This window comes from Triturus cristatus, chromosome 1_2 (genome assembly GCF_964204655.1).
Source record: "Triturus cristatus chromosome 1_2, aTriCri1.1, whole genome shotgun sequence".
Taxonomy (NCBI): domain Eukaryota; kingdom Metazoa; phylum Chordata; class Amphibia; order Caudata; family Salamandridae; genus Triturus; species Triturus cristatus.
Genome location: NC_140580.1, coordinates 832459040 through 832477029, shown reverse-complemented (window position 1 = coordinate 832477029; position 17990 = coordinate 832459040). Strand labels below are relative to the sequence as shown.

At 48.4% G+C, this 17990-nt stretch overlaps 1 protein-coding gene across 18 annotated transcripts in view; it reads left to right on the top strand.

The window, feature by feature from the left end:
- The window catches only part of HSPG2 (heparan sulfate proteoglycan 2), a 903404-nt gene that overhangs the window by 420912 nt on the left and 464502 nt on the right, over positions 1-17990 (top strand). For all 18 annotated transcript variants that reach the window (XM_085608925.1, XM_085608919.1, XM_085608917.1 and 15 more), the window contains one exon: positions 5614-5663. In XM_085608925.1, the coding sequence (XP_085465051.1) occupies positions 5614-5663 (50 nt within the window). The remainder of the gene's footprint in view (positions 1-5613; positions 5664-17990) is intronic.

Here is a 17990-nt window from a genome sequence, read left to right as displayed (position 1 = left end):
ATTGAGTTTGAATGTTTGTAGGGTGCAAGCTGCTGAAGCCTCCAGATGCCAAAGAAGTTCTGGTTTTCCCCTTGACTGAAGGGGGCAGAGTGAAATAAATTTGGTCTTCGAGGTTTTTAGCCACAGCATCTCACTCTAAATTCTGATCTAATAAGTATTGCAGGTGTGACAAAAATACAACCTGTGATTGTGTTTTCGTGCCGTCTGTATGTTGAAGTTTAAGCCCAGTGCTGCTATTTGCAGTTCTCTGTATTTGGAGTCTAAAGATCTAAAGTTGATCGATTATGATTTTGAAAACATTGGGACATGTTCACAGAGCATTGCTTCCAGTTAATTGCAGTTTTCGGTTGATCATTAGAGACATAGTTTCCAGTCTACTGAGCTACCTATTCACCCATAGGCATTCTGGAACAACATTTGCAGACTGACCTAGAGTTGGTAAGAAGCTCTGTGGGAGGCGGACAGTAGAATTTAGAGCCGCCAAACTCTAAGAAAGTGCTGACTGAGGAGAGCTGCATATCCCAACTTTAAAGTGAAAAGAAGTAGAAATATGAATTCTTCAATTGCTGTCCCTTCCCCTAGGTTGTCATAAGCTCTTGAAGGTGCTCTTTTATACATACAAAGCATTGTTTGAAAGCTTTTAGTCATATCCACATGGCATTGTCACTAGACAGCTGTCAAATTCTGTTGTTGGATGTCTAGTTTATCAATTACGTTTCTGTGATTACTGTTCTGTTTTTAGCCCCATTACATGTAAGTGTTTGTAAATGTCTGCTTGTGTAGTTTCTAGGTTTATGTCAAATGGTGCTTGGCTGTGGTATTTGCTTTGTGATTTCATGTTGGGTTGGCTTCAAGGTCATGAGTGGGATAGTAGGAATTCCTGTAGCATAGATCGAAGGCACAAATATCTATACACTGTTAGACCTATTTAGTTCATAGATATACACATGCCACTGAGGAATTAGATGTACTGTTAGCTCTTGATTATATTTTCGTGCCCGAATTTAATTTTTTTAAACTTTCATACGCCTTTCCTGCCTCCTCCTCTCCCACTTTTCTGTTTGGTCAGTCCTCTTTTTCCCGGTTTTTGGTCAATCTGCCATTCCCCAGTTGAGGTGCCTAACAATAGCCATGCTTCAAGCTGCTTTCTCGGTGTATGGACCCGGGAGGCTGGATAGTGGCATTTTATGGTGGCGTTGGACTTGCAGGACGCATATTTTCACCTTCCCGTCCTGCCTGCCCACAAGCATGAACAGGCGTTTATCTGCGGTTCACGGTTGGTCACAAGCACTATCAGTGCGCTGTTCTCCCTTTTGGCTTTACCAGCTCCACTCTGGTGTTCACCAAGGTGTGATGGCAGTTGTTGCAGTTCATTTAAGGATATCAGGTGTGCCAGTCTTCCCCTATCATGACGACTAGCTGTTATAAGTGAGCTCACCCCAGGCTGTCGTCTCCCATCTCCAGACTACAGCGAGCTTGCTGCATTTGCTGGGGTTCACTATCAGCATGCTGACGTCATACCTGACTCCCTCTCAGACGCTCCCTTTCATCGGAGCTGTTCTGAACACAGTGCTGTTTTGGCCCTATCCTCCTGAACGGTGGATCCAGGATATTCAGGTTATCATACCCATGTTTCGGCCTCTCTCCTGGATTTTGGTGAGACTGACTGAGGTTCTGGGCCTCATGGCCTCCTGCATCTGGCTGGTGACACATGGCAGCTGGCATATGAAGGCTCTGCAGTGGGACCTGGAGTTCCAGTGAGCGTGGCATCAGGAAAATCTCTGTCATGGTCCAGATCTGCAGTGGTGGCTAACGAACCATGATTGGGTCAGCAGGAGACCCTTCTCCTTTTCCCAACCAGATCTGTAAGTGGTGACAGTGGGACTCCTGAAAGGGGGCGGCCATCTGGGAGAGGTGGCGATCAGAGGCCTCTGGTCTCCGGCAGAATCTGGACTCCACATCAACCTGCTGGAGTGCCGGACAATCCTGCTGTCATTCAAAGCCTTTCTACCCTCCATCAATGGAATTCTAGTGCAGGTGTTTATAGACAACCCCACCACCATGTGGTACTGTATCAAGCAGGGTGGGGTGGTGTTGTGGACCCTTTGTTGAGAGGTCCTACGTCTCTGGACATGGCTGGAAAGTCGGGGCACATCACTGGTGGCTCAACACCTGGTGGGTTCTTTGGTGCAAGGTCTCTTTCAACATTGTGGAGAGCCTTGGTTACATCTGTATGCCACTGTTGAGAATGCGCAATGTCAGCAGTTCTAGGCGCTGGAGTTTCCAAGTCAGCTCTCACTTGAAATAGCTTCACGTCTCGAGTGGAGCACAGGCCTCCTGTACGCTTCTCCTGCCCTGAGTTGTCAAGAAGATCAGGAATGACCGGGCTCAAGTTATACCGGACTGGGCATGACGAGTTTGGTGTCCCGAGCTGTTGAGCATGGCCATCTGTCCTCTGATCAGGCTGCCCCTTCAAGAGGATATTCTGTTGCAGCAGCAGGGGAGGGTTCTCCACCCAAACCTGTTGATACTCCGCCTTCTTGAGTGGAGATTGAGCAGTGACAGTTGACAGCCTTAGACCTTCTGCCCGAAGTCTGTGATGTTGTTCTTGCAGTCATGCGTCCCTCCACTAGAACGGTATATGCCTGCCATTTGGGCTTGTTTGTTGCATAGTGTGCTGAAAAGGTTGACCCACTTTCTACCCTACTTTCTCAGGTTCTTCCCTTTATTCTTTCTTTTGTCCAGCAGGGCTCTGCTCTTGGCACCTTAAAGAATAATCTTTGTGCTATCTCAGCCTCTCTACGGTTGTCTGACCAGCCATCCCTCTTCAAATCACATATTGTACATAGGTTCTTGATAAATTTACGACATGTTTCCCCCTTCTCCCTTTGTCATGCTTCAGTTGAACTTCAGTCTTATCCTGACATTCCTGATGTGTGCTCCCTTTGAGCCCTTGCACAACTGTCCTCTCAGGCTCCTTACGGGCTGGACTGTTCCCATGAGGCAGAGGGTCAGACTGATTTGCGTATGGCCATGTCTGAACTGCGCTGGCGGAGTGAGCTAAAGAATGATGATGGATTAAACCCAGATCAGTTGACTGGGGGTGAGGGATTGCAGTGTTCAACACTCTGTACATCAGCCCCTTTGGTTTGGCTACTTTTATGCTCCACCACATCCCTCTACAGAAGAGGAATGACTTCACCAACTGGACCCAAAAAGAACATTTTCATTCTACCTTGACCTCACGAAAGAGTTCCGGGTGGACGATCAAATCTTCATGGGGTATGTCGGAGTGAAGAAGTGGAAGGCTGTGCAGAAGTGGACCATCTCCCGATGGATCATTCTCTGCATTAAAATCTGCTACGCATTCGCCAAGAAACAACCCCCTGAGAGCTTGCGTGCTCATTTCACCAGAGCCAAGGCTACGTTCACTGTGTTAGCACGTGGAGTCTTGGTCCTATACCAGGCAGCAACGTGGGCATCCTTACACATGTTCACAAAACACTACTGCCTGGACATTCAGGTCCGTCGGGATTGGCACTTGGCCCGATCAGTCTTGCAGGACTTTTTGGTATGAAATTGTTTTGCAGACCCACACCCCTGGGGAGGTGTTGCTTGGGTATCTATTCCAAGGTAAGGAATCATAGAAGTCTCTATCAGATGGACAAGTTACTTACCTTCGGTAACCTCTTATCTGCTAGAGACTCTATCTAGCCACAAATTCCTTACCAACGCTCTGTGAACATATTTCTTGGTACAGGGCTTTCCCCTTTCATCGACTTCGTTTTCCACGTCACTGGTCACTGTTTTTCGTGGCTCTGCGCTCCTGGCTCGGAAATTTGCAAAAACTAACTGACGTCAGTGCACTGGGGTGGCACCTATATAGGCACCACACATGTCTCATCTGGCTCGGATGACTGTGATGGTGCCATGCGGAGATATGTGATGCCACCTACTGGCGCGCAGGGGTACTGCTCACAATTTTCTGTATCCAGTCTGACGCTGTGGATAATTCTATGGTTAAGAATCTGGGGCTAGATAGTCTCTACCAGATTGGATGTTACCAAAGGTGAGGAACTTGTCCGTCTAGGAACTTGCTTCTCTCCATTGGTCCTGCTGCTTCTTCTTGGTGGCTTCACTAACTTGATGGCTTCATGCACGTCAGTTTACCAAAAAGCTATTGATAGCCAGTGGCGTCGCTCCACTGCTTTTAAGCAGTGCGAAGAAAAAGCATAAAATGATAATATCTTCAAGTTATTATCATTTTATGCTTCGGACTGCTTTGCGGGCGGTTGGGCGGGCTGCTCTACTCTAAGAGCAGGGCAGGGGAGTCATGGTTTGCCCACTCCTAAGTCCACAATGACTGTTGCCCAAACCAATCTTGCGCACTTTCCTCTGTTCTCAATGCACGCTGCATTACAGCCTGCGTGGAGAACATACCCAGGCCCCCATTCCCTGGTTGAACGTCGAAGCAGGACGCTCAAACCCAATCGCATTGCAGCATTGTGATTGGTCAGGGGAGTCTGGGTGCCTGCTAATCACAACGCTGCATTGCAATGTTCTGATTGGTCAGTAGGGCCTGGCTGTGCTTCCATCCGAGATGGAGAACAGCAGAAGCGGAGACGCAGGACCTGGCACAAAGGTAAGTTTATTTATTTAGGTTTTTAATGTCTTTTTTTAAAAAATATGTGCGACCCAAGCCCCCCAAACCGACCTGCCGGCCTCCCACATGCGAGCCATGCCTGCCGCCACTGTTGGTAGCAGAAGCAGCATTGCACACCTTTTGACACTCAGATGACATCAGTGTTGATCACCTCTCACACCCTTAGCCCATCAGCAGTCTCCTTACAGCTGAGTAGGAAGAGAAACTACATGTAGTAAATGGGGCTCTACAAGTCTGTTTGCTTCATTCTTTTTGTTACATTCTTGACCCCTGAGAGCGATGGTAACAAAGTCCACTATCAAGGGTCCTAGGAAGAAAGCCAGGGTGAGCATTTGTCTTTTTTTAACTGACATCTATGAATAGCTTTCCTTCAAGCTCTACATAGTTTCTAACAGCTGAGACTTCTAAACCTGTGATTCCTTGTGGGTCAGTGTTTTCCTCTGTTGCATGCAAGGTAGTCTTCCACTACAATATTTTTCTGTTGACACTACCACCCTGCTCTGTCAAGCTTTGTTTTTTTCCATTTACACCCTTCCAATCCATGGTTTAAGGGATCATATAACTTCCTTACATACTGGTCTTTGGCAGATTTTCTTTTCCCTCAGGCACCAAACTATTACATTTGGTGGGACAAGGCACCTCTTGATTATTATTAATTATTTTTCTGAGGCTGTTTTTCTTGCATTCCAAAAACAGCATCTGTTGAACTATGGGTCAGCCACAAAGTGTAACTTGAGATTTTATTATATGATGGCAGAATAGGAGATCCAGCTATCTCCCCAAAGTATTGGCATGTTTGTACTCTCGGGGTCTGCAGATTTTCCTGGCTGTGTCTTGGAAGCGTTACCTGTCTTGCTTGTAATTTGTAGAGCCCTGTTCTTTTTGTAGGTGTGGTGGTGGTAAGAGCCTTGATGTGTACAGTTGCTGACCTCGTGTGTTTTTATTCACAGGTGTGCACCAGGCTATGTGGGTGATCCTTCCCGTGGACAAGTCTGCACACGTAAGATTTTCAGTGTATTTGACCACTGTCTTTGTATAATGCTCTGCTCAAAATGTTTTCGTTTTTTGTGCAGGCTTGTGGTATATTAAGGGTCACCAGAGTGCTGTTGTCTGGCTCTTCTCACCCAGGGGGAATTTCAGCCATCTTCTGCTGTGGCTCTGAAATGCTTCTATAACATTCTAAACAAAGATTGCTTTTCGTTGATGAATATCCCTCCAGTGCACTGCTAGGCTCTCCATTCCTTTGGGTCCCTCATCCCTCATTTGTTTTGATCCAGCATAGACCGATTAGTGGAAACTTCTTTTCTGGTAAAGCAGTTTAGTTATATCCAGGATGTCATGAATTCTGGGTGTTGTCTTTTACAAATGGGCATTAAATAACATCCATTGGCCCTTTTGGAACTACTAGTTGTAAAAGCAGACTTCCCAGTGAAGCATCAAATATTGTAATAACTAAAACAAAAACTAACAAATCGCTAACCTAATTAGTTTAACTAAATTGCTTGTAAGTTTTCAAATCCAAGTAGTTAATGCTATTAGACTGAGACCATATAATATTTCTTTCCTACTTGTATGTCCAATTTCCCTTACTCCAGACTGACCTCTATATCAGATGGTGAGATATATGGAGACATTTTTGGCTAGTATACAATACATCAATTTTGAAGTCCCGAAGCATCAAACTACTACCGCTCCTGCCAGAAATCAGTCACTTACTGCCTCTCCCTACCGAGTGTCGAAAGAGAAGGTGTTTTATCATAGGATCTGTAGCCCTTTTCCCTTTATTCTCCAGTCCCTTTGAAAGGTTTACCTGGTCACTGCTTCGTTGATTAGTTTCTTCATGTTTGGTTTTCCTTGCAATAGCAGTTTCTTTCAGTGCCCTTTTGGTACCAGGATCCACCAGCTTTCTTAGACTGCACGTCCTATTGTGTGATCTGGCCTTACTTTAAAACCCAACCGGATGTCACTCTTGTGGAAGCTTCATCGCATGCCAGGATCCTATTAATAGGAGCATTGTCTTCTCTCTTACATCTCTTCATTGAGCCTTCGCAGAGGAGTCCATCAGACATTACAATAAGTTGCTGCCTAAGGTACCCACAAGAAACTTATTGGTAGTGCTCTGAATTATTTGTGGTGCTAGATCAAGCTGTAGCCCAAATTGCTTGTCCTGGGTTTTTATAGCTGTGCATTGATCTTTGGGCAGATTAACCAAGTGGCATTGTGACTCAGTTTCAACTTGACATGGTCTTTGTGCCTTAGTTTAGGCTACTGCCTTTGGGGCTCATGAAGTCCTGGTTAGGTAGATGTAGGACTGCACAACGATAAGGGGGAGGGGGTACAAGGAGCTAAATGTAGGTCCAGTGACTCGTGCTCCTGAAAACTAGAATTGTATTTTGCGGGAGTCACAATTCCTGTAAAAGAGAAAACTATAGGCGTTCTCAAATTATAGCGTCTGGGGACAGTGTGTCCTGGTCTTGCTGCATTCACACACCCCGAAGGATGGCATGCTTCCTCATTGGGCAGTGCTCCTCGTCGGGCTGGCGCTTCAATGCCCTACGGGTCCCCCTACGGATCTCTTTGTCGGAGATTTTTTTGAGATAAAGCCGTAGGGTGCGTGCGGGTGTGAGTGGCAGTGGTGTTCTAATGTGAGGTTAAAAGATAACTGGAGGGGTAGCTGGAAAATTTAATAGAAAGTAACCCCTCTGTCATCAGTAATAAAACAAAAGGTTGTGCTGCTTGAGGGGCATAATGGCCCTCGGTAGCTAGACAAAAAGCATACCCCTAGTGGTCTTGTTGACGGTCAACATGTTTCGCGCAATAGACCGTCTCAGGAGGTGATCCCAAGCGCTTCTTCAGGACCAAGGTGGCTGTGCGGTGAGTGCTAGTGTAGTGTAGCGGCCTATTCAATCTAGACGTAGTGCCACTAGTAAGGGGGGATAATAATCCAAATAAAACAGGAAATTATCCCCATGAGATGCGACTGAGAGGATCCTCGAGATCTTGTAGGGAATGGAGGTCTGATAACCTACCCGACCTCGCATCATCTTGGAAAACATTAAATTGTATTTTATGGCAGTCAAAGTTCCTAGAAAAATTGTGACTCCCGCAAAATACAGATATAGGACTGCATCATCCAGCATCCTTGTCTTCCCTCTTCATGGATGAGGACAGCCTTGTAGGGGGGAAGTGGCACCTGACTGTTTGCATAAATGGAAGTTATTGCTCTGACACTGGCTCCAGTGGGTGTGGCACTTTGCTCAATGTACCAGTGGTGGTGGAGCACTGCACATTGTTTGTGGTTCTAGTTTTCTACTTAGGTTTAAAGGTTACTTAAAGGGTTTCATCCACCTAGGTTAGGGCAATTAAGAATTTCCATTCTAGTCCAAGTAGGAGTTTCCCATGTCATGGCTAACAACACAGAATCATTCTTATGTCCCCTGCTCTGATGGAAGTTCGGTTTGTGTCTTGTCTGATTTTTGCACAGTGATGACATCTCCCACTGCTGTGTCCCTTTGAAGGATTTCTGGACTTACTGGAACACCTCATGGTTGGCAATGTTGGTTCCGGGTAATCTCCAGTTGTTCGGATGTAAGGCCTTGGTGTTTCTGTAATGTCTTTCCACTCCCATGACAGTGCTGTGATGGTCATGTCTGACATTAACCTGGGCATGCTTGTGTACAGTTCTCGGCAGTGTTAGTGACATCTAGGGATACCCAGGAATCAGCGTCTGCCAGACCCATTCATACATTGTGGAAAGATGTTGCCCTCCATGGTCCTATTTGAGGCAAATTAGGTCAGTTGCTTGTTCTGAGTTATGGAGGCACTGAACTGCACATGTTTGTGCCAGAGTGCAAAGATATTGACCATCGGTAGATTCACCAAAGGCATCAGAAAAGCCTTTCCCTCCCTGGGCAGATGTATGTACAAAGCATTCACTCATCCCCTTCCTTCCTTTACATTTGCTTGGTATTAAATGAATGGTAAGTCTGGTATTAAGCCAGTGAAATCTCCAAAGGTTTACCTTCTGAGTTCTGTGCTTGAGCATTCCCTCAGCCACAACTGATGCATTGATGCCCATAAAATAAAACTTTTGTCCACTAAATGTGTAAACAAGTGTGATGATGCTCAACCAGGGCCTCGTCACTGGTTGTGTTTTTAGCATATGATGTGAGAACATGGTCTCCTAGAGTCAAAAGGCCTGACACTCAAAATCATCTTTAAAAGAAAAAATCTAATTTTTTTGCACCCTCAGGGGCTGTATTTTGTAATATTGAATGTGGTATAGTGCTCCGAGGCCTTCAGCGCATGTCCTTTTGAAATAGATGAAGAAATAAATGTTAATGTTTTTTATTTCTAGCCTTATTCTTGATTGCCTGTAATGTGGTTTCTGCCCAACCACGTAACTTAGCTGGCATGGTTTCCAAAGTTTACTTTTTTTTGTCTGATGGACTCTAAAGGTTGTGCTTTTTGTGCTCTCTGGAATTATATTCTTCCAAAGTGTTTCGCTTCTATGGACTACAGAATCCTCGCCAGCCGGCTTTGACAAGTGGGGCTCATGACTTCTTCCAGTGGTGTTTAAGGAGCCTTAGGAAACCTTTCAGATTCTTACAACTATGTTTTACCTTCACAGTGCCCCATTCCTCATTCTTTGCCTCATTCTTTCGCCTATGCTCATCTTTGTTACCACATATTCATATTTATCATGCAAACTTACACCCAAAGCATCCTGGAGCTAAGACAACTGTGGGGACAGAAGAAAGGTGGTCACATAAGCCTTCAGATGTCTACAAAACAAGGCATGTGTAATCATTTTGACATTTTCAAGGTAGAGTGTTCCAAAGAGACAGACATAGAACTTTAAAAGATCTTTCACCAAGATGTTCCTAATGATACTCGAGAACCTGGAGAAGAAAGAAGTTAGATCGAAGAGTTCTGATCTGAATATGATGCATAACTGATGAAGCGATTCACTTCTGGGCGGTATTGTACAAAACCTGTGTATCAAACAGATCAACTTGAATTGAATGCTGAGATTTACAGAGGAGCAAAGCAAAGGAATGCCTTGCCACTGAAAAATGATCAAATCTAAGTATCTTGGTTGCTAGTTGTAAAAGCCATGCTCTGAATAAGTTGCAGCTTCAGTTCTTGTATTCCAGTACAGATTTAAAGGGCTTTCTGATAGCCCAGTTAAAACCACAGGAGTACTTCTAGGAGTGCCGTGTGATAGTCTTGCTAAATAACCTCCGCTTTGTGCCAGGTTGAGGTTGAAAGAAGGGACGCTTTGTCTGCTCCCCACATGTAGCAGACTTGCCGTTCTATGCTTTTCCTTCCATAGCAACCCTGATAGATTTCAGTTTAAAAGTTTTAGATAACCCTCTTATTTTAATTACATTTAATTTGCTGATATTTTCTGGGAATTTGCTGTGTAAATGCAGCCATAACACACCTAGGGCATATCTTGGAAACATTACCCAAATACGGATCACTCCTAAGTTAAATCACTGCAATTCCAAGCATTGTGTGCACCCATTGATTGTGGCTGCCATATTGTTGGATGTGTTGCTAGTGCTGAATATATTTATTTAATTTATTAATGAGTTTTATATAGCGCAAACTTGACCCGGTATCGGGTATCCGAGCGCTTTACATAGCACCAGTTGCGTTACATGAGGACACATTCATTTTTGTTAGGCATGGGGAGCTTAAGTGATTTGCCCAGAATCACAGGATGTTCAGCGTCCTTGCCGAGACTCAAACCCGGTTCCCCAGATTCTAGGTCGACCGCCCAAGTCGTTGGGCCAACTTCTCTCATATTGCTTTGACTATCTCCGTAAGTGGCCTATATCCCGCCTGCCGTAAATTCTGAATTCTCAACACTACTCACAAGGCATATTGGGTGAAACACCTTGGGTGCTTCCAGAAATTGGCACCCCACAACATGCCAGTGAGGGAACTCTTTGGCTACATTCCATTATATAATTCAGCAGATTTTTAAATGCTTCAAATTTGTATCCATATCCCCTGGAGTACAAAGTCAAAACCTCTTGAATGCACTGTATTCAAGACTGGGGGTTCAGATCACAGAATAGGTATTAGACAATAAGTGTTTGAGGTTCCACTCCTCCAATTCAGTCACTATTCATTAACCCCCTCAAACTTATTATCTGATAGAGACTACTAGCCGCAGATTCCTTCACGTAGAATTATCCCCAGGCGTGAGACTGGATCCGGAAAACTTTTTGCCCAGCATCCCTGCGCACGGGGGGACGGCACCACGCGACCCCCCCCAGGCGTCGTCCGCACATGTGACGTCAGCGAGGTCACATAAGTCCCACACCAGCGCGCCTACGTCAGTTTTTTCCTTTTCCGCGTGCAACGCGGTTCCGGTTTGTACTGTGGGCCTATTTAGGCCTTTCCCTTATGCTATTGCTGAGTGTGTGGGAACAGTGTGCGAATGCCTTTGGGCTTTAAAACTTGTTTGTCGTGTGGCCGCCTCATGTCGGCAACGGATCCTCACCCCATCGGTATGTGGTGTTTGGGGGAGCAACACGACGCCACTGATTGTGAGGCGTGCCAGCAGATGAAGCCGAAGTCCCGGCGTGAGCGCCGGATGAAACTTCTTTCGGCTTGTGTGTCCAGGTCGGACCCGCGGCTTCCCTCGCCGACTACGGTCTTCTCCCAGGTCGCAAGTGCGCTGCTCACCTCTTGGTAAGTGTTGCAGTTTGTCCCCGAGGGTCGAGTTCTGGCCTGTCGGGGGCGTGGGCTCTCCACGGGTGGTGCGGCCCCGCGGGTCGTTCCCTAATCCGCCGTTACCCGGCGTGGGGGTGACCAGAGCCCAGATGGAGACATGCGGTGGCTTTGCAGGCCTCGATGGCTTCTCCTCCTCCTCCTTCCCCTCCTGGGAAGTCAGCGGATCCCTTGCAGTGTGCGGGGCCCTCCGCGGCGGCTCCAGCCCCGGCGCCGACTGGTTTGGATCCAGGCTCGGAGGATGTGGTGCCGTAGGGGTGTGGCCCTTCGGGGGTCCCTCCTTTGGACCACGGCGCCTCTGCTTCGCCGCAAACTCCCACGGAAGTCCCTGTGGTGGCGCGGGAGGTCGCCGGGGCTCGGGTCGCACCCGAGCCCCTCTTGGTCTTCTGGACTGGCGGCGGCCTTGTCCGAGGCCGAGGTGATGCCGTCACGGCGCTGGTGGCTGCTGGCCCTGGCGGTGCCACAGGGGTCAGCGGAGGTCCCGTCTCGCCCGGTCAGGAGTTGCTGCTGGCGGGGGTCTCCTCGTCCCTCCCCGGTCCCTTCTCATCCCTCCGCGCAGGCGGCTGCCTCGTCGGAGGTCCGGTCTGCGCCGTTCCGGCGCCACCCCTTCGTCACCCCGGCTCCGGTCCAGCTCCGGTCTCCTGCGCCATGTGCTATGTTGGAGGTCGCCCCGGCGTCTCCTCCGGTGCCGGTCGGCTACGGTGTCCTGCCTCAGGTTGCGGACTCTTCGGCACCGGGCCGACGTCGGGTCGTTGACTCCTCTTCGGACGTCTCCTCTTCTCCAGTGGTTTGGCGGTTGCTGGTGTCATCCTCGCCGGATACGGGCTGCCGTGTCGTGGCTTTTTCCCCCGACGTCTAAAGGCGGCTCCTCGCCGTCTCCACGACCGCGGTCTTCGCCGGAGGAGCTGCAAGTCCCCCACTCTTCGGTCCCTCTTCCTTTCTTTTGGCCCTAGCCCTTCCTTCCCTCGGTTGGGTTGGGGGATGGCCGCCTTAGCTTGCAGCTGTCCCCTAACGAGGAGCTGCTTTACACTCCATGGGTACCCACGGAGGCGGGTGCGGCTTTCACCCGCGCTGTTTCCACGGCTGTGGGAATTTTGCGCATGAGTGATCCAGCTACCCATTTCCCCGCAGATCATCTTCTGGAGGTTCTCCATCAGGGCTCTGGTGGTAGGGAACTGTTGCTTCCCTTCGAGGGTTCACTCCACTCTTCTCTCTTGGGGATTGGGGTCGTCCCGCCACGGGGGACCCGGTGCCCCAGCACCTTCTGCACCACCACCATCCGGCACCGCGTGATCCAGTGTGCCTTTCTCTTCACCCTTCGACCAGAGGCCCCCTTTTGCAGTCTGCCTTTCCTGCTTTGCTGCTGCTGTTGTCTCCCCAGTCACGGGAGGCCCGCTGGCTGGACTCCTGGGGGTGCAATATGTTTGCCTCAACCAGTGCGGGTCTGCGGGCCCTTAACACACTGTGTTTTGGCTAGGGCCACTTCTTACTTGTGGGACTTGGCGGAGTCCCTTATGTCTGCCGTTTCTCAGGAGGGTACCTGTGTGGATTTGAGACACCATGTCTTGGATGGTCGGGAGCTGGCGGCATTTATCCTTCGCTCCGCTCTGGACATCTCGGAGGTGCTGGGCCGTGCCATGGCCTCTTCTGTTGCCCTTCATCGCCATGCCTGGCTTCGGGACAGTGTGTTCCCGGAGAATGTTCGAGACTGGCTGGTGGACCTTCCCTTCGATGGTACTCTTTAGTTCCATGCCCCTGCGGACTCAGCCATCCAGAGGTTCTTGGAGGGGCTTCGTCCTCCACCTCCAACTCCCCCTCCGTCTCCTCCTCAGTGACCTGCGTGTTGATCTGGTTCTTGGAGCTGTTCTTCCGTTGGGGCGGGTTGCCCCGGTTGTCTGGCTGAGGTTGTGGTTCTTTTGGCTGCTGGCCAGCCCTTTTTGACTGTGTGTTTTTCCTTTGGGTTTTTTCACACCATGCTGGGCCGGAGATTGGGCCTTCTGCGTTTCCCCTCTGGCTGCTTGATAGGCCTCCTGCGGGGTTTTTTGCCGCAGGTCTTTTTTGGTTGTCCTCTGCTGCGGAAGTTTCTTCCTAAGAGGTTCCCATGTCGTGGGATGTGACATGCCCTATGTGGGGCAGGGTTGCCTGTTATATAGCCCTGGTATATGCTGGGGAGTTGTGGTCGCCTGCGGGCTTCTGCTCTTCGTGGCGTTATGGTATGTTGCGGATGCAACCTTCTTCGCCTTTTTGCTTGAGTGTTTCATTCGGTGGTGTCCCTGGCGTCTGGCGGAGCTTGCCAGTGCCGCCCTCTTGTTCCTTCTGCACCGTTGTGCCTTCTTGGGGCTTTAGTGGGACTGTCATCCTGCCTTCTCCGATGCTTCCAGTGGGCCTTGCACTCGGTTCTACCTCTTCTCCCTGTGGGGGGATGGTCCCTGGCTTCTGGACCCTCTTGTGGGCGTAGTTTGCCCCTGCGGGGCGTTGGACGATTCTTCCTGGGTGACCTGGAGTTCCCCTTTTCAGCTCCCGCTTGCTTCTTGCTGCTGGCGCTATCCTGTCTGGGATTGCCTTTGCTCTGCCTCTTCTCCTTGGAGTCTCTAAGTTGCTCTTTTCCTTTGGTGCTCCTTTCCTTGCCTTGGCCTTGGGCGGAGGCTTTGTTGCCTCACGTGAGCGTGGGGTATTTGGCCTCTTTGCGCCTTGCCTTGTTTCCTCTGCTGAGTGAGGACAGGCTATCTTCTTCTCTTTGTTTCCCCTTTGCCTGGGGGAACTGGGCTCCTCGTCCTGTTTTTGGACTCTGGCCCCGGGCGGTCCTCTGTTCTGCCCAGGTGGGTGGGGTCCTCTCGCAGACCCTCCTCCCCCTTGGGTATGGCTAGGGTATCTATTCTACGTAAAGGAATCTGCGGCTAGTAGTCTCTATCAGATGTACGAGTTACTTAACTTCGGTAACGATTTATCTGGTAGAGACGATTCTAGCCGCAGATTCCTTCACGGCCTGCCCTTCCTCTCCGTTCTGCGAGGGCTTGTGATTTGGTCTTTTGCACTCACTTCCCTGTGGGTGGCTGTGTCTTCTAGGAGTACATTCTTTCCCTCTTTCTGTTGGGCTGTCCCCTTTTTCCTTCCCATTGTCCCCTGGGAGGATAGGTTTGTTGATACTTCTGGCTCTTTGCGATCCTTGTGGTTGGGGTCTTTTTGGCTGTGCCTCTGCCCTTGTTCCTGATGGGAGTTGTCACACTCTGTGATGGGGATGTCTTGGAGTTTTGTCGTTCCCTGTGTTTCCCCGACTGGTTCCCCTTCCTTGTCTTTGGTTGGGGTTGTAGTCCTGTTTCATGTTATCGTGACATTTTTACATATATCCCTTGTCTCCGGGGGGGGGGGGGGGGGGGGCTGTCTCGGTACTGGCAGGGTTGCTTACCTGTTCTTTATTCTTTCCCTGCCTTTGGCTACTGCAGTGCCGGACACTGCTCTTTCTGGTGTTGTTCCTCGCCATTCCTTTTTCTGCTCTTTCGCACACTGTTCCTATACTCTTACAGCTTGTCTGCTGGCTCCGCGTTGTAGCACGGAAAACTTATCCGAAGAGAACTGACGTAGGGGCGCCAGGGTGGGACTCACGTGACCTCGCTGACTTCACGTGCGCAGAGGACGCCTGGGCGGAGTTGCGCAGTGCCGTACCCCTGGCACGCAGGGATGCTGGGCAAAATATTTTCCGGATCCAGTCTCACGCCTGGGGATAGTTCTACGTGAAGGAATCTGCGGCTAGAATCGTATCTACCAGATACATCGTAACAAAGGTAAGTAACTCGTACTTCTTGGCATTCTCCCCCTCACGATTGGTCACAAGGCAATGCATTATTTTATAAAAGCCATAAATGTATTCATCTTATTGGCATCGTAGCTAATCTACAGCTATCATTACTGTTTTTTGTGACCATACTATGGGATAGTGCCGATGACCTAAATAAAAACCAACAGGGATGATGGACGGAGTGTTGAACATTGCAAGCACTCACCAGATCTAGTTTTAATCCATCATCATTCTTTAGCTTACTCCGCCTCCCCAGTTCAGACAAGGCCATATGCAAATCAGTCTGCCCATGTGCCTCATGGAAACAATCCAGCCCGAACTGCCAAGCCATGTCTTCCCTGGACCGTAAACCAGCATCCTGGGACCGGTTTGTGGCATTTCAGCCGTCTTCAGCCAGGCTAGCTTGAATCCAGTGGCAAAGTGAGCAAGCGACCCACGTCTGGGCATACCCTGCCAACTTAGGGCGAACAAAGCAAAACCAAAGGGGATGATGGACGGAGTGTTGAACATTGCAAGCACTCGCCCCCAGTCAACTGATTTGGGTTTAATCCATCATCATTCTTTAGCTCACTCCCCCACCCCAGTTCAGACATGGCCATATGCAAATCAGTCTGACCCTGTGCCTCATGGGACCATATTCGGGTCTTGATCGCAGTAGAGTACCCCTGAAATGGGTTAGTTTGGGTAATGGTTTCAAGGGGGTGGTGATGCCTCTCTGGATAGGGATAGTATTGTTCTATGATTTTTGTCTTGTTCTTGGTGCTCAGTGTGCACTTTACCACACCATAATTTTGTTCTAAAATATATGTATTGTATTCCTTCTCTTGAGACCCACGTGCAGTACAAACCAGTTCAGCTTTGCATATGTGAAACCCCTCCTGTCCATGTACCTTACCGTGTATCCGTGACTGTTCACTCTGCATGCTCACAACTTCAACCTGGCAGTCTTAAGCTGCCATAGAGATTGAGTTGCAGTGCATATGATACAAGGCAGCCCTCTCTATTCCCCACCCTGCTATACTTCTGACGCAGCCCATGTGAGGAGCATTAGTCTCCTTTTACCTTTCTCTGGCTTCTTATTGTGCATAGTATCCTATTGTCCCAAGCTGTGACGTTCTTGCCATTGTGTCATGACCCTTCGCCTGTGATGTCATGGAACTTTGAACTGCCTTTGGTTCTGTGAGTGGTGGTTGTCATAGCGAACTGGATTGAATTCCTTCCAACATCATGGTCGAGGGTGGACTGCCTTTTTCATCCTTGCGCATGCAATCCTGTTCTAGATAACAAATGTACACCCGACACCTGAAGAGGCTTCCCAGTCTATAAAGCGGCCACATCATTCTGTGTCACACTCCGAGGGCTTCTGAGATCCTCGTGACCTGGAGAGCCTCGCAGCCCACCAGAGACTCATCTATAGAGCTAGTACATCAGCACTTTTCTGCGTGGAGTCCACCCAGCTGGAGTCCAAAGGCAGAAAATGTGGCTGACAGCCAGGAAAGAAGAGTGGTGGGCTCTGCAATGCAAAGGATACCAAAGACAACCCAGGAGTGACCTATCTGTGGTGCAAGCTCCTGAGCTTCAGAAACATCCCGTAAAGGATAGCAGAACACAACTGATGTCCTGTGGCAAGGATCAGTGTCCACATCCTCCTTTATTTTAGTCGTCCATGCTCTCTAACGAAGATACCTGTGGTACATTCATTAATAGGTGTTGCAGAGCAGAGATGTATTTTACTTCTCTTTCTTGATAGAGATCAGCAGGTAGCTAAAGGACTCGGTAGGAATCAAAGTCCTTACAGAGGCACATATACCCAGGTACTATGATGTGCATGTCTGTCAGTGTTTTAGGGGACATTCTGTTTCCAACTCAAGCTAATAATGGATTAAAGACTCGGGTTTTTAGGTAGGATTTGTATGTATAAGGCCTTGTTTAGCACAAACCTAGTTATAAAGCAGTACAGCATAGACAACAATACTATTGAGAGGTAACTTAGAGGTGAAGCTAGAGCACATAAAGCGGCAGGTAGGAAAACAAGCATTGGCATAGCCAATAGTTCTCGCCTTTGGGACCTTATAAGTGTTTAGTTATCCAGCACAATATCCTTGGTGCAACAACATCAACTGTTGCATGGCTAAACACTCATAAGGTCCCAAAGGCAAGACCTATTTGGTATGCCAATGCTTGTTACATTTTTGTAACTATGTATTAAGGTGCTGTTGTGAAATTGAATGTTTCTGACAGAGCCTAAGAATGAAGGTTCACAGTGTATAAAGATCATAAGGAAGATAGCATTACTGGAATATACTACCTTAAAATATAAGCAATTCTTAGAAACCTTAAATGTTGTAATTTTCTGCGTTTTTCCAACGATGGGGGAAAAAATGATAAAAAAGAAGTTTTCCAACGATGGGGGAAAAAATGATAAAAAAGAAGTAACCTGAAAAAAACCCAATCACGTGATTTTATCAGATTATTGGTAGATGAAAAGGAATAGTTCCAGCTCTGTCAGTAAACCAGAGGGCACCCCGATTCTATTTACTAATGTTGGTTGCCGTAGATACGCATTGTGATGAACCTTATTATTGGATGTGGCCCTTTATAATGAGTTGCAGCTGGGGACCATTGTTGATAGTGACACTCCTCACAAGCATCTCTGGTCACTTAATGTGAGAACAACCATTGCCAGGCTCGGCTCATCTGCCTCATCATTTCCTGGGAATGGCTGAGCACCGACCTGCGTGCCAGGGCCACAGCGTAGTTCCTGTTTATTTACAAGGAAACTAA